General features: G+C 43.0%; 1 protein-coding gene across 2 annotated transcripts; it reads right to left on the bottom strand.

Annotated features, from left to right (window-relative positions):
* Positions 1–288: 288 nt before the first annotated feature.
* CKLF (chemokine like factor) lies at positions 289–13502 on the bottom strand. Of its 2 annotated transcripts, XM_028477534.2 has the most exons (3): positions 13267–13502; positions 2980–3075; positions 289–405 (listed from the first exon to the last, which is right to left on the bottom strand). In XM_028477534.2, exons 1-3 carry the CDS (start codon positions 13342–13344, stop codon positions 289–291), a joined length of 291 nt encoding a protein of 96 aa, XP_028333335.1. In that variant the 5' UTR covers positions 13345–13502. The 2 variants fall into 2 exon arrangements, with proteins under 2 accessions (XP_028333335.1, XP_054935097.1); XM_055079122.1 differs by lacking the exons at positions 289–405; positions 2980–3075 and adding an exon at positions 6957–7665.
* Between the last annotated feature and the right edge of the window lie 668 nt (positions 13503–14170).

Here is a 14170-nt window from a genome sequence, read left to right as displayed (position 1 = left end):
ACCTCCGTGCTGCCAGCCAGCCGAGGAGCGGGCTCTGAAGACCATTTCGGGCGCTCCCGGCGCTTTCTCCTCTGCCTCCCGGGCCCAGGAACAGGAAAACCGGATCCCATAAGATTCAGGCGCTCGAGCGCTCCCTTGGAAGTTACAGCGCTGGGCCCACAGTTCCTAAATCTCTTCTTCCAGCTCCCGTATAGAGATTAAAATGAGAACTGCAGAAAATATGTGTTAGAATAAAGAGATACGTTTAATAATTAGCATCAACTAAAAAGGAATATAAATTTACAAAACTTATAGTTTGTCATGAACAGCACTTTTCCGATAAGGACCACTTGGATTAAACAGCAGCTTCCGGTAAATAAGGGCCCCGTCGGCAATACAGAACACCGAGGCCACGAGTCCAAACACCTGAAACAAAGACACAGTGTCACTGCTGTGGCCATGGTCACACAGGTTTTAAGTGGTCTGCCCACCAGCTTCCTCTCCTGCGAGGGCACCGGGGTTGCTCCCTGCGCTGTCACCTAATACTAAAATGGGAAGAGACTTAAGAGATCATTTTATTCTCATTCCCAAGTTTTCCCAGTACCTTCCTAGGGAAAGGGAAAGATAATTTAAGTGAGCAGAAACAATATTGAGGTGGTGTGGGCTCTGAAACAAATACTTGCCTGGATCTCTTGACTTGATCCTGGATATACTGTTTAAGGCCCTGCCGATGATATTTAGTTACCAATCAACATTTCTATACCCAATGATCAACTGTTTGACTTTCCTATTGCAGACTGTACTGGAGAAAAGGTCAGGTTAACACCAGCTCAAGCTTTAACCATGGTGATAGTAGCTGTGATAAGAGATTTGGAGAACTGGAGTGATAAGATGACCCAAAGTGAACTCTCAAAGGCTGGGCTACATCCACTTAAGGGGTGGGATTCTAAATAGGCCTCAGGAAAACAAAACTGAAGTAAAGGGAATAAACTAGAACATGGTCTTTAGGTACTCTGATGGCTATTTGAGAACTGGTGCCGGGGCTGGAGAAAGGGGATGTCAGTGTTAGTTCACCAGCTCCGTCCAACTGCCAAGAAATCTGGCTTTCTGGTTTCAGACACTGTTCCTTTTCCATCCTGAATCTCAAACGCAGCTTCCTAGGTTCTGACCACACTAAATACCTCCTACCGGTGCTTTCATGACTCTGGTACACAGCATGTTGCTGGTTCCTCCACCTGGAACCATCCCCGTTTCCTCCCCTTTAGTCCTGGCAAACCACAATTCCACTGCTGGAGAGAGGTAGCTGCTTCCTCTTCTCTGTGCCCCACAGGACTCTGTTAAGAGCTCAGACACAGCTGTTTGCACTTTTGTCTCCTGTATTAGGCTCTAAGCAACTTGAGGATGGGGCTCACATTCTAGTCCAGAGCTGTCCAAACGAAATATAATGTGAGTCACCAATGTAAGCCACATAATTAATTTAAAATTTTCTAATTGCCACATTAAAAAGTAAAGAAAAAACAAGTGAAATTAATTTTAATAATTTATTTAGCCTGATACATCCAAAATAATGTAATTTTAACAGGTCATCAATGTAATAAAATTATAAATTCTACACTCTCTTTTGGGGGTAGTAAGTCTTTGAAATCCAGTGTGTATTTTACACTTACAGCTCATCTCAATTCAGACCAGCCACATTTCCAGTGCTCAATAGCCACCTGTGGCTTGTGGCTCTATACTTTGTCAGCACCTACCGAAGTGCACTTAAGGAATGAATCAATGAGTGAATGAGTAAATAAGTGAGTGAAAGTAAACCCTATGCCTCATCCCTCTTTCTCCATAATTATCTTTAAAGACAACTAGGAGAGGGCTTCCCTGGTGGCGCAGTGGTTGCGCGTCCGCCTGCCGATGCAGGGGAACCGGGTTCGCGCCCCGGTCTGGGAGGATCCCACATGCCGCGGAGCGGCTGGGCCCGTGGGCCATGGCCGCTGAGCCTGCGCGTCCGGAGCCTGTGCTGGAGCGGCTGGGCCCGTGGGCCATGGCCGCTGAGCCTGCGCGTCCGGAGCCTGTGCTCCGCAACGGGAGAGGCCGCAGCAGAGGGAGGCCCGCATACCACAAAAAAAAAAAGACAACTAGGAGAAATTGCTTTTACAGCACTATGTCATTTCTAGAGTAATTCCCATCCCTCATGAAGTTGCTTTGGGCCTTATGAAGGAGTTGAAAAGCCATGGATTCTGACATATGTGGCCAGTTCTCCTAAGTGGCCCATACTATGAAAAGACAAGGAAGTAGGAGGGAGATTTATTTAAGAAGAACTTAATAATTCACTTCTCTAAATCAGAACCTAGAAAAGCCAAATGATTTTGAACCCCCTATAAGAAATCTAAGAAGAATATCAGATGGAGCTGTAACTAAATTACTTGACTCTTCGTTTGTTTTGGCTTTGCCTTCCAAATCAAACTGATTTGCTTCTCTTCAAGCAGGGTTCAAAATCATCCTTTAGTTACAAGGCTTCCTACCACCATTCCCTTACGATGACACATCTTCTATTAAATTCCATCTGAAGCAGGATCTGGACAAGAAATAACTGAGCTCAGAACAGTCTGTCTCACCTTAGCAAGTGGGATGTATCCTTTTCTTGAAAAGGGAGAGCTCTGAAATTCATCCATGGTTTGTTTTTTTCTTGACATCAGGTTTCTGAGAGTTTAGTACTGTAACTGATTCCAGTAGCTTTTCTCAGTCTAGTCTAGCCCTACATATCTATGAGAAATATGGAGGAATCTCTTTATTTGGTTAACTTCAATTTTAGCGCGAAATCATATTCCTTGACATTAATCAGGGCACGTGTTCACACACAAAAGTATTAAGCCATTAGGTACTGTGTACTGGTATAGAAGCCTCAAGGATGAATACAGTCTAGCTCTCTGTTCTTGTATTTATTTTTCAAGTAAATGTGAATTCTGATCGAAGCTGAAGGAAGAAACCAGAAAGACCTCCACTTACCCCTCCAATGACTATGTATGTTGTGGTTTCTGGGATCAGTGCCAACACAGATATAACTATCATGAATACTGCTGTAACCACTGAGTTGATAATATCCTGAAAACACAGAATAGAAAGGTCAGCTTTACATGAAGATCACCAACAAAATGAATCAGCTCCCTAAAGATTTCGAAAGTTCCATTTTATTAAACAAATTTATTTCGTTTAAATAGTTTTATTTAGTTTTAGGAAATCAAACTGCTGCAGTAAAATGACACATATATTGTATTTGGCCTATAATGATGCCTAATGGGTCTCTTAACCTATGCTACACCAATCATTTAACCCCTTAACAGGCTTATGTCTTTTTTATTTAAATGTAGTTGGAGGGAGAACTCATCTGGTTAGGAGTGGATGTTGTATTATGCAGAACGTTTAAAGTAGAATGGTACACTGGGAAGTCAGGATGCTCAAATTTAATAGTATAAGAGAAAGTGTGGAGTGCTCTACACCATAAAATAAACAACTTTATAATGTTACTCCAAATGCAATTAATAAAACTTAGAGCTGGAGAAAGTGGTAATTTTCGGGAAAAAGCTCCCACATATCTGTATGCAACAGCTGGCCAATTACGCAATTATTTTTTGATCATGTAGCTCATTCATTTAATAATTTCTTGAAATGAAGCATTTTCATTCTGAACTGTGGCTTTAAGAGGTGCAACTTACATTTTGAATGGGTGTAAACTGTGGGAAAGTTAAATTGTCTTTATTCTGGAAAGGCTTATGTATATTTGCAGATAACGGTAGGAAGAAGGAATTGTTAACACAGAAATATCAAACTTCAAAACTCTGGTAACTTAGAAAAGTAGTTATTACAAAGAAAATAGGAAGAGGTTCAACAGGGATGGGGTAAGATTAGATACATTTAGGCAGAGAAAAGGTCCTCATTTGCAGGAGATACTGAGTTCTAGGTTAATGCTCCTCTGTGCTGGGTATTTTGCTCTGCTTCAAGGCAATAGACCACACCTCTGCTTCAGACAGGCAGCCCTGCCTCCTGTTAGTAATTTGGCTAAGTGTATGTGAATGGCTTCAGATAAAAATGGTGTTCTAGGGAGTGCAGAGAATCACAGGGGGGAGAAAAAAGGATGCACCTGCCGCAGAACATCAGTGATCCTTAATGGTGGTTTAAAGCATTGCTTTTCTATTAAAACCAAACATCAGTATGCCATGGAGTAGAATATAAATTTAATTACAAAAATGGAGATTTCACAGAAATTTTGAGCCTGTACTTACATATCACCATAAAGCCCTGGGTTGGCTCACTTTGTGTGCTTTCTGTCACTGGAGCACTTGAGGGGAACAGTCAGAGTAAGCCTGCTCTACAAACTGTGTTAGTTACTGCAACTTTGGGACAATGACACATATCACAAATCTGTGTGCAGACGACCAAGCTCTTTCCTAATCAGTGAAGACAGTGGCCATCAGATAGAAGTATTTACAGGTTACCTTTTCCCCAACTACAGATTAATTGGAATCTTCGGCCGTCTTGGTGTCCTTCACTGAAAGAGCCACAGACAACTTCTCCAGCTGTGCTCTGGCCCCATTCCCGTCAACCACTCTGCTGGGACCTCACTGTTTATTACCCTCCTTTGTCCCTGGCCAGGTTTCCTCAACTCAGTGGTGGCCCCTCTAGTTACAGCTGTGTCCTTCCCTGCTCAGTCTAACAATCCCCACTGCTTTACTGTCACCTGTCCATTCAAGGCAAACCACTCTGGGAAAGGTCACTGGGGGCCTCTATTAATACAGTCAGTGAATATATATATGTATTTTTTTCTGGGCTTTCTTCCTTTACCTGTGACATTATTCACCACTTCTTTCTTCTTGAAATGCTCTCCTCTCTTGGCTTCTGGGACATGGGTCTCCCTTGGGTCCTCTCCTGTCCTCCTCAGGCCACTCCTCCTTTCCACGCCAGATGTTGGTATTCCCCAGTCTTGCCTTATCTTGCTCTACTCTCCCTCCGAGCCATTTTCCCAGAGCTCATTTACCATCACGAGGTGATGACTCCCAAAGCTGCAGCTCTGACTTCTCTCTCCTAAGCTTCAGACCTGAACATTTCCGTCTGAATACCCCATAAGCAACTAAAACCTTCTATTTCTCAAACGGAACTCATTACATACCACTCTCCTTGGCCCTTCCTTAAAGCTGTCCTTCCTCCTATACTTCCTGTCTCATTACCCTCTTAAGACAGTTCTTTAAATGGCAGCTATCCTTGATTTTCCTGTTACCCAGTCCTATCAGTTTTCATCAACACTTTTTCTCACCAGCTACCGTTTTAACCTTAATTTAGGCCTTTCTCATTTCCATGTCTGGATTATGATAAGAGACTTTTAAGCGGTCTCTGAGACCTACCTCTAGTTTTGCTCCTCTTCAAGCCATTATTGACACTGCCACCGGCGATCTCCTCAGATATGAGCTAATCATGTCACTCTCCTACTTAAAAACCTCCCAAAGTTTCCAGCGGCCTTTGGATTAAAGCTCAGGGCATTCAAAGCCTTGCATGCTCTGACCTCCTACTGCCTCTGAAACCTCCACTCTTGCCCCTCTCTTCTTCACAGCCACTCAGAACTCCTGCAGGTCCTTGAGGGTCCAGCTCTTTTTCCCCCTAGACCCTCACACACACTGCTCCCTGTACTGGGAAAGCTCTCTCAGCCCCCTCTCAGTTGGCTAACTACTTTTCATCCTCCAGCCCTCAACGCAGGTGTAGTTTTCTTCAGGCAAGCCTGTTATGACTTGGTCCCCTTCCCTTCCACACCATCCGGGTATACACCTATCACAGCACCTGTTATACTGGATCGCTCACCTATCTTACTTTCTGGCTACATTGAAAGTTTCTCAGGTGCAAGGTTTGTGTCTTGTTTTATCAAAGAAGCTAGTATAGAATCTGGGATTAGCAGATACTTAATATTTGTTGAATAAATGATTTCATGAGATCAAGAGCAGAGAGGAATCTGGGTTTCATGATGGAGTAATAACTTAGTTGACCAATATAGCACCATTTCTAAGAGTACAGCATCAGCCAAGTGTGAGCCTCAGAGATCTGGAGACTACTTTCAGTATGCTATACATAGGCCACGCTCCTTCTCAGTGTGTTCTGTTAACTTTAGGACTCCAAGTTTATTACTGGGACGTGTAAGAAGCTCCAGAGAATTACTACAGTTTGAGGAAAAATAAATGCTAAAATGTGTTAGTTTCATTAACTTTGGAAAAGCAGAGTGTGAAGAGCAACTATACGACTTTTTGGGTACAAGATTAACAGGATGTGGACCATGTTCATCATCTCCTTGAAGAAATCCTTGGGATAATTTAGCTTAGTCCTTTCTGCCACTAAATGGTATTACATACCCTGAGGGCCAACTGAGGAAGGCTTTGTAATCTCTTGTCCCAGACCTTATACTTCAGTCAGGTCCAGCTCCAAAGTGTAGATCAAGGAGGATTTTGGAGAGGTGCCATGAAGATCCTATCTATTTCCCAGCTTTCCACTTTGGGGACTTTCTCAGCTTGTGATTAGTGTGAAATGCTCATCATTGGTCTTCAAAAGTGGTTCCAGAAGGCACCACTTTAAGGGATGCTTATGGTTTGAGAATAGCTCTAAAGTCTTCTCTTCTTAATACGGGTTATCAGCTTGGATATTAGCACTCTGGAATCCAAGAGGATGAGACAAGTGCTGCTACCAGTCCAGCCAAAGGGGTGGAAGGGCAGCAGGGGTCTCAGAAAGGAGACCTATGGAGATAGGATTCTGGGGATAAGACTTGAAAGAGGAGCAGTGAAGTCACTCAGTTCTTCCTAGAACCAGCTTATGGTCCAGGCTGAAGGGCCAAGTATCCCTTAGTTAGTATCTGCAACTTGCCTATTTTGAAAGTTTCCAGACCATCTGGGCATTCCACTGGGCAGTTATTCCTAATGCTGTGAGTATGGCAGGTAAAGTCCATATGCTACTAAATAAGGTTCTACAAGACGAGTTAAAAATTATGTGGCATTAATGATTACAGACATTTTGAAGTAAGAAAATGTTGTGCTTTATTTAGCCTTTAAATTATTTTGATTTTCCATTTAGTGATCAGGGATGTGTAAGATGTAGATACTTGTGTATCTGTCTCCATTTCTCTTCCCCAATTTTGAGGTCATATCAACATGCATTTAAAAAGGAGGTAAAGATTAAGAATGCTGTATAATTTCATTAACCATGATCTTAAGTTTAAATATCTTTTGAAGATCTACACCTAGGTGAATTCTCCTTAGAAAGAAAAGTCTGAAAGGTCAGCCATATCTACTGACAGATAGAGCTCAGAGGAGAATTTATGCTCCGTGGCTGCCCTGGTTCCCTGAGAATCTCCCCAGAGCACATTAGCAGTGGGTAGAGTTCCTCCTGCCTAAGCCTGTCAGAGATTCCTTAAAGGCTTAAGAAAACTAAAGAACAGAGTTTATTAAAATGTCTCTCTATGGCAGGAAAAAGTAGTTAACTTTAACAGTGAAACTGAACACTTACAAGCAAAGGCCAAAATATACAGTCAATTAATCGATCAAGTCTGAGTATATATAAAACTATGAAAAAGAAAGTAACAGTGACTTCAAATCCAGTGACAACAATGTATGGCTCTGGGGCTTGTGCGATGATAAAAAGGGTCATAGATGTCACAGTTAGCGCCTATAGGAAAAAAAAGCATGATTTATTCAGTGATTATTGAATATAAGTTTAAGCTGTAAAAATGATCATTTCTAAAATAATGAAATAAATGGGTTTCTTCCGTATACACACACATCTAAAAGAGGAAGACTAAAATGTACGGATGTTGACGTCTCTTTGTGTTTTAGAGAACTAGGTATCCCTCTCTGTTTTAAGTCTAATTAATTACTCCGCTTGTATACCTAATACCATCACTTCCCACATCTGTTCCCTTGATCTTTTTCCACTAAATATCTCCTTTTCCCTCTCGTACCTTCAATCTCTCCCCTCCACTAGTTCCTTTCCTCATCATCCTCCAAACATGTCTAAGGTTATCTTCTCTTAAAACACACATACCTTCCTTTCACCCTGCTCCCCACAGAAATTCCCATTTTCTACTTCTCCCTGTAATGCTTCTCAAAAAAGTCTGTATACTGGATGCTATAATTCCTTATCATTCACTCATCACTCCTTAACTCTTAACAATCTGGAATCTGCTGTCAAATTTAAACTTAGAATGTTGCCATGAAAAATACTAGGGAGGAAAGTTGAAAACAAATCGTCAGAGAAAAACAATTCTGTAAAGAATCCTGTGAGGAAGAAAAGGAAAAAAAAACCCCCAAAACCAACAATTCTGATGCTTCGCTTTTTAACACACTTCCTCTTATCTAAACATAATGCAATCAGAATTAACAAAAACTTAAGTGAAAAAAAACCCTTGAAGATTATTAATCTAATCCAATTTCCTCATTTCCAAATGAAGATATAGAAAACAGAAATGAAAAGTGACTTAAAGGAAAAAATAAGCTGGGAGTCTGTCAATGTCATGATGTTCTTAGGAGATACAGCTCTATCCAAAGTCTCTGTGTTCTTGGAAAATGGTTTTGTCAAGAGTCTTCCCTGGCTAGACTTTTACGATCAGTCTGTCAGCATCCACATTCTCTTTTTAACCTTAGATCTATATAGGCTACTTATTCATAATTCTTTCAATTACTTTATTAGTATAAAAGTAGCTTACCTTTAAACTTCTAAATTGGTCAGTTTGCTTACACAGTAAATATAACTAGTTACTAAATAACTCATTCTTTATAATTAGTATAATTATGATCAGCAACATGTCATCTCAAATCACTTCTTACTCTACTGAACCAGGGTCTTGAGTTCATGGGTTATGAAATCAAGGGTCACTTTTTCAGTCCCCATCTTCTGTAACCTTGGAATTTGGCACTGGTGATTAATCCATTTTCTTAACAGTTCCCATGATTTCAGTCACACTGGGTTCTCCCCTAATCCATACTAACAGCTCATATCTTTCCTAACTCCTGGCCTTTGTTTTCAGTTAGCTTTTAAATATTCCACTAATACCTCAAACATTTCTTCACCACTCTATGTAGACTGCTTTTGCCAAGATCATCAATGATTGAAAAATTACTGTCTTTAACAAACATTTTTCAATCCTTATCCTACTGGACCCCCATGACTTATTTGCCATTGGCTTTTTCCTACTTTTCTACTCCTTGGCTCCCATGTCACCTTTTCTAGTTCTTATACCTCTGAAACTATTCTCTCGGTGGGCTTTCCTTTTACCCATCTCTTTAAAATGATGGCATTCTTTTAGATTCTGTCCACAACCCACTCAACAAATCTGGGTCTCTGTCCCAGGTCTATCGTCAACATCTCACACATAAATAGCCATTTAGAATCTTTAATTCACCGTGTGCAAAACTGTCACCTTGCTCCTTCCTCCTGTATTCACTATCTTAATTGGTGATATGACCATCTATCTTTTCACCTGCCCCTGGAAACCTAAGATCACTGCTCCAACTTACTCCTCACAACTGACCAGTCATAGGGTCCTGCTGACTTAATGCCTAAGCATTTTGGGAATCCACTTTGTCCCTAAAACTACTGCCCTTCAGTATCTTTTCCTTGAATTACCATGACAAAGATACTACAGTAAAATTTCTAAAATAAAAATGTGTGCAATTCTTCACCTATTTAAAACCCTTCAATGGCTCCCCATGGTTTTTAGAATAGAGCCTACCTTCACCATGGTATTCAAAGTCTTCCATGACTCAGCTCCTGTCTACTTCTCTAGCAAAGAGTTGTTCACAATTTATCTACAGGATAATTCCAATGTTCAATTCTCAGTCCTCATATTACTTGAACTATCATCAGTATTTGACACAGTTGATCATTCCGTCGAGAAAGTTTTCATTTGGCTTGTAGGACACCATACTTTCAGTTTCTCCTACCTCCCTAGTTGTGCTTTCTCATTCTTCTTTGCTGGTTCCTCCTCCTCTCCCTAATCTCTTTTTTTAAAAAAATTAATTAATTTATTTATATTTTTGGCTGTACACGGGCTTTCTCTAGTTATAGTGAGCGGGGGCTACTCTTCGTTTCAGTGCGTGGGCTTCTCATTGAGGTGGCTTCTCTTGTTGTGAAGCGTGGGCTCTAGGCACGCGGGCTTCAGTAGTTGTGGCACGTGGGCTCAGTAGTTGTGGCTCACGGGTTCTAGAGTGCAGGCTCGGTAGTTGTGGCACACGGGCTTAGTTGCTCTGTGGCATGTGGGATCTTCCTGAACCAGGGCTCGAACCCGTGTCCCCTGCATTGGCAGGCGGATTCTTAACCACTGCACCACCAGGGAAGTCCCTCCCCAATCTCTTAATGTTGAGGTGTTCTGGGGCTCCATCCATGGTCCTCTTCTCCACTCTATGTACACTCATCTCTTGATGATCTCATCAGTCTTGTGACTTTAAATACTTCTATTTCTGCAGTGCCAATCTCTCTCCTAAAATCCAGTCTTGTATATTCCAAATGCCTGTTCAGTATTGCCACTTGGATGTCTAATAGACATCTCTAAAGTGAAATCCAAAATTGAATTTCTGATCCTCTGCCTACATTTACTTCACCCACAGGTTTTCAGTTGATGGCAACTCCATTCTTCCAGCTGCTTAGGCCAAAAACTTTGGAGTGATGTTGGACTCCTCTCTCTCTCACACCGCATCTGGTTCATCAGCAAATCTTGTTGGGGTTACTTTCAAAATATATCCGAAATGTGATCATTTCTTTTAGCCTACTCGGCTAACAGCCTGGTCTGAGCCACTATCATCTCTTGCCCAGATTACTGCAATAGCCCCAACTCATCTCCTTTTTTTCTACCCTTGCCTCTGCAGGAATCCTCCTGTCCCCACCAGCCCCCACCTCCCAATCTACTGTCAACATATCAGCTGGTGTAGTTTTAAAAAATGTTAGTCAGATCATGTACAACTTTACTCAAAATCTTCTTCATCTCCCACTGTGTCCCTATGTCAGTCCACTCCCGCTATACTGGTTTCCTTGCTTTTCCTTGAACCCTTCAGGTAGATTCCTGCCATAGGGCCATTGTACTGGATTTTCCTTTGCCTAAAACACTCTTCCTTCAGATATTCATAGCTTAACTCCCTCATCTCACTCAATGCTTTGCTCAGAAGTCACCTCAACAAAGCCTAACTTGACCATTCTATTCCTGTAATCTTCCTCTCCAACCCTACCTTCCCTTACACTCTCTTACCTGGCTTTAGTTTTCTCTTGTTCCACAGCACTTACCCTCTTCTAGAATATTACACCATTTATTTATTTATTTATTGTGTTTATTGTTTGTCTTCCCTGCTCTCCCACCCCATTATGTATACTCCATGTGGACAGGGATCTTTGCTTTGTCCCCTGATATCTCCCAAGAGCCTGGAACAGTGCCTGGCACATGGCAGGCTTTCAATAAATATCTGTTGGCTGAAAAAAATAAGGCAAAACTCAACTTCTTATGGTTTTCTCATAAATCATGCTGGTTTTTTTTGTTTTTTTTTGGCCTCCACGCCTTTGCTCAGGTGGCTGTCCCTTAAACCCTACCCAATGTCCCCCTAGGAAGTTTCCTGACACCTCCTTGGTTAGATGCCTCACTCTGTGCTCTGACTTCATCCTGTCACACATCACAGCTATCTGCTTGTGTGCCTCTCTCTGACTAAACTGAAGGACTGCATAGTCAGGGACTTTTGTCTTGGGTGTCTTTGTTGTTTCAAGTCCTAACTCAGGGCTGGGAATACATTAAATATTCAAAATTTTGTTGAGGGAATTAATATATCAAAAATGAAACCTTGGGTTTCCCTGGTGGCGCAGTGGTTGAGAGTCCGCCTGCCGATGCAGGGGATACGGGTTTGTGCCCCGGTCCGGGAAGATCCCACATGCCGCGGAGCGGCTGGGCCCGTGAGCCATGGCCGCTGAGCCTGCGCGTCCGGAGCCTGTGCTCCACAACGGGAGAGGCCACAGCAGTGAGAGGCCCGCGTACCGCAAAAAAAAAAAAAAGAAAAAAAAAAAGAAACCTTTCTGGAGACTATCAAACCAGAAACAGAGGAATGATAAATGTGTTTCATTCACACTATAGAATACTTTGAAGCATATACAAATGATAATAAAGATTTATAATTATATTTTTAAAAAATGGAACCTTTCTCACAAAATCCCATTTCTCCTCCAGTGTTCCAAAGCTTTCAGTACCTGGCATAAAACCCCAGACCCTCAGGTCACTTCTTTCCTGATTATTTACTTCCAACCCAAGGTAATCTCTCCATTTTTTGAACTCCAGAGTAGTTTTCTAAACTTCTTTCATGCATTCTGACTTGCATTCTGTCATAGTTATTTCTCAGAATCACGGACTTTGGTGTGAGAAGGCCATTGCATGCAGTTTGTTCTGCCCACTCACCTGAAGCTGAAATCGCCATCACAACATGCTAAGTGCTCATCTGCGCCTGCTACCTTTTCTGTCTGGGAATGTACTGCCTTCCCAAGTGGCCACTTAATTTTGGCAACTTTCCCAATAAAAAAAATTCTTCCTCATAATAAGCAGGACTGTTTCCCTGTAACCTTTAACTTTCTACCTCCTCTCCTTATATGTCGCCTCTTTAAATTTTAAGAATTATTTTTTTCCTTCCCCTTTTCTCTTCTTGAATTCCTTCAACATATTCTCTTATGATAATTTCCACTTCTCTAACTAGCCAGGTCGCCTTCCTCCAAATGATGATTCATTCTCTCCCAACCTCTGCCAGAACTGGCTGCAATGCTCCTGGCATGTCTGACACCCCAGGAACCAGGAGTTCCATCGTCCTTGCTCTGGACTATATCAGCCTTGAGCTCACTCACATCAAAACTACTGAGTTCTAGCAAGTAAACACAGCATCCACTGAAACACCTCGGTGCTTTTGTTTTTGTTTTTAATCTTGTTGGCATCTGAGTGATACAACTGCAGCTGCCTCCCCTGGTAACCTGGGTACCTGGTTTGTGGGTCCAAGTGTGGGCCATTCATGTAGGTGTGCGGATTTTGCTTTATGAGTGGGTCCGTAAAGCCCCTGATGGGGGAGGACAGCGCCCTATTTCTCTCCTTCTACCCCCAGGGTGCAGAGCGAAATGCTTTGCCTCTAGGAAGGCCTTGACAGAGGTTCAACAAGGTTGAAAGAGAGGACAGGGCATCGGCTTCGTGCTTTGCAGCCCTACCTCCCTGCAGGGGAGCGCGCTGGGACACCGTCCCTCACCCCGAGGCCCCGCCCTCACCAGCCGCAGAATCTTCACGTGGCCTTTCACGCTGAAGCAGAAGGGGCGGTGCTTCGGTTTCAGCTTCACCGTCAGCATCTCGCCTAAAGATCCTGCAGCAGCACTTCTCCGTCAGTTCTCCTCCTCAGCGGGCCGCTCTGCCAGGCCTCGCGCCACAGCTGCAACGGCCACTGCGGCCTCGAGCCGCCCTTGAAAGCGTCTCTCCTTCGCGGCGCGCATGCGCAGGTCACCTCGGCCCGCACTTGGGTACGTGCGGCGGCAGCCACCCCGACCCTGTTCGCCGCCACCTACTGGTGGCCCCCGCTATGCGGAAAGCCAGGGTTCGCGCGCAGCGTTTCCTCAGACCTATAGGGGAGCCAAGCAGGCCAGCTTCTCCCCACCCCCTAGTTGTCTTTCCAGTGGGAACGTTGGTTGTGCCTTTGTTAAAAGATAAATTGAGGCATATTAAAAATCTTAAGATTTTATTTGAACAAAAATGGATTCAAATCGGGTGGCATCTGAACTTGAATCCGGCCTCTGTACCCTACCACCGAATTAATCTCGGAGACAGAGTTTTGGGTGAAGTAGAAAAGTTTTATTGCTTTGCCACGCAAAGGGGGCCACAGCGCGCTAATGCCCTCAAAACTGTGTGTCCCAACTTGGAGAGGTTAGTCAGAAGGTTTACAGTAATTGTTCAAAGAGGGCGTGATCAGCTCCTGGACGTTCTTCTGACTGGTTGGTGGTGAGGTAAGTGGGAGTCAGCATCATTAACCTTCTGGTTCCAAGGTGTCTAGGGTCTGCGTGCTTGTGGGCAGCATACCGTCCTTAACCATTGACTTCTCCCATCTGATGGGGGTTTCACTATCTGCAAAACAGCTCAAAGATATTGTCGTGTATATCGCTTGATGGGGAGCCAGGACCTTGC

This window comes from Physeter macrocephalus, chromosome 17, assembly GCF_002837175.3.
Source record: "Physeter macrocephalus isolate SW-GA chromosome 17, ASM283717v5, whole genome shotgun sequence".
NCBI lineage: Eukaryota > Metazoa > Chordata > Mammalia > Artiodactyla > Physeteridae > Physeter > Physeter macrocephalus.
This window is presented reverse-complemented; position numbering and strand designations above follow the sequence as displayed.

Excerpts from the sequence above, each read along its gene's own strand:
- CKLF (XM_028477534.2), bottom strand. The coding sequence starts at position 13,344 with ATGCTGACGGTGAAGCTGAAACCGAAGCACCGCCCCTTCTGCTTCAGC. Across the intron at positions 3,076-13,266 it reads ACGTGAAGATTCTGCGGCTG|GATATTATCAACTCAGTGGT; the intron begins GTGAGGGCGGGG and ends CTGTGTTTTCAG. Across the intron at positions 406-2,979 it reads CATACATAGTCATTGGAGGG|GTGTTTGGACTCGTGGCCTC; the intron begins GTAAGTGGAGGT and ends TCTTTGTTTCAG.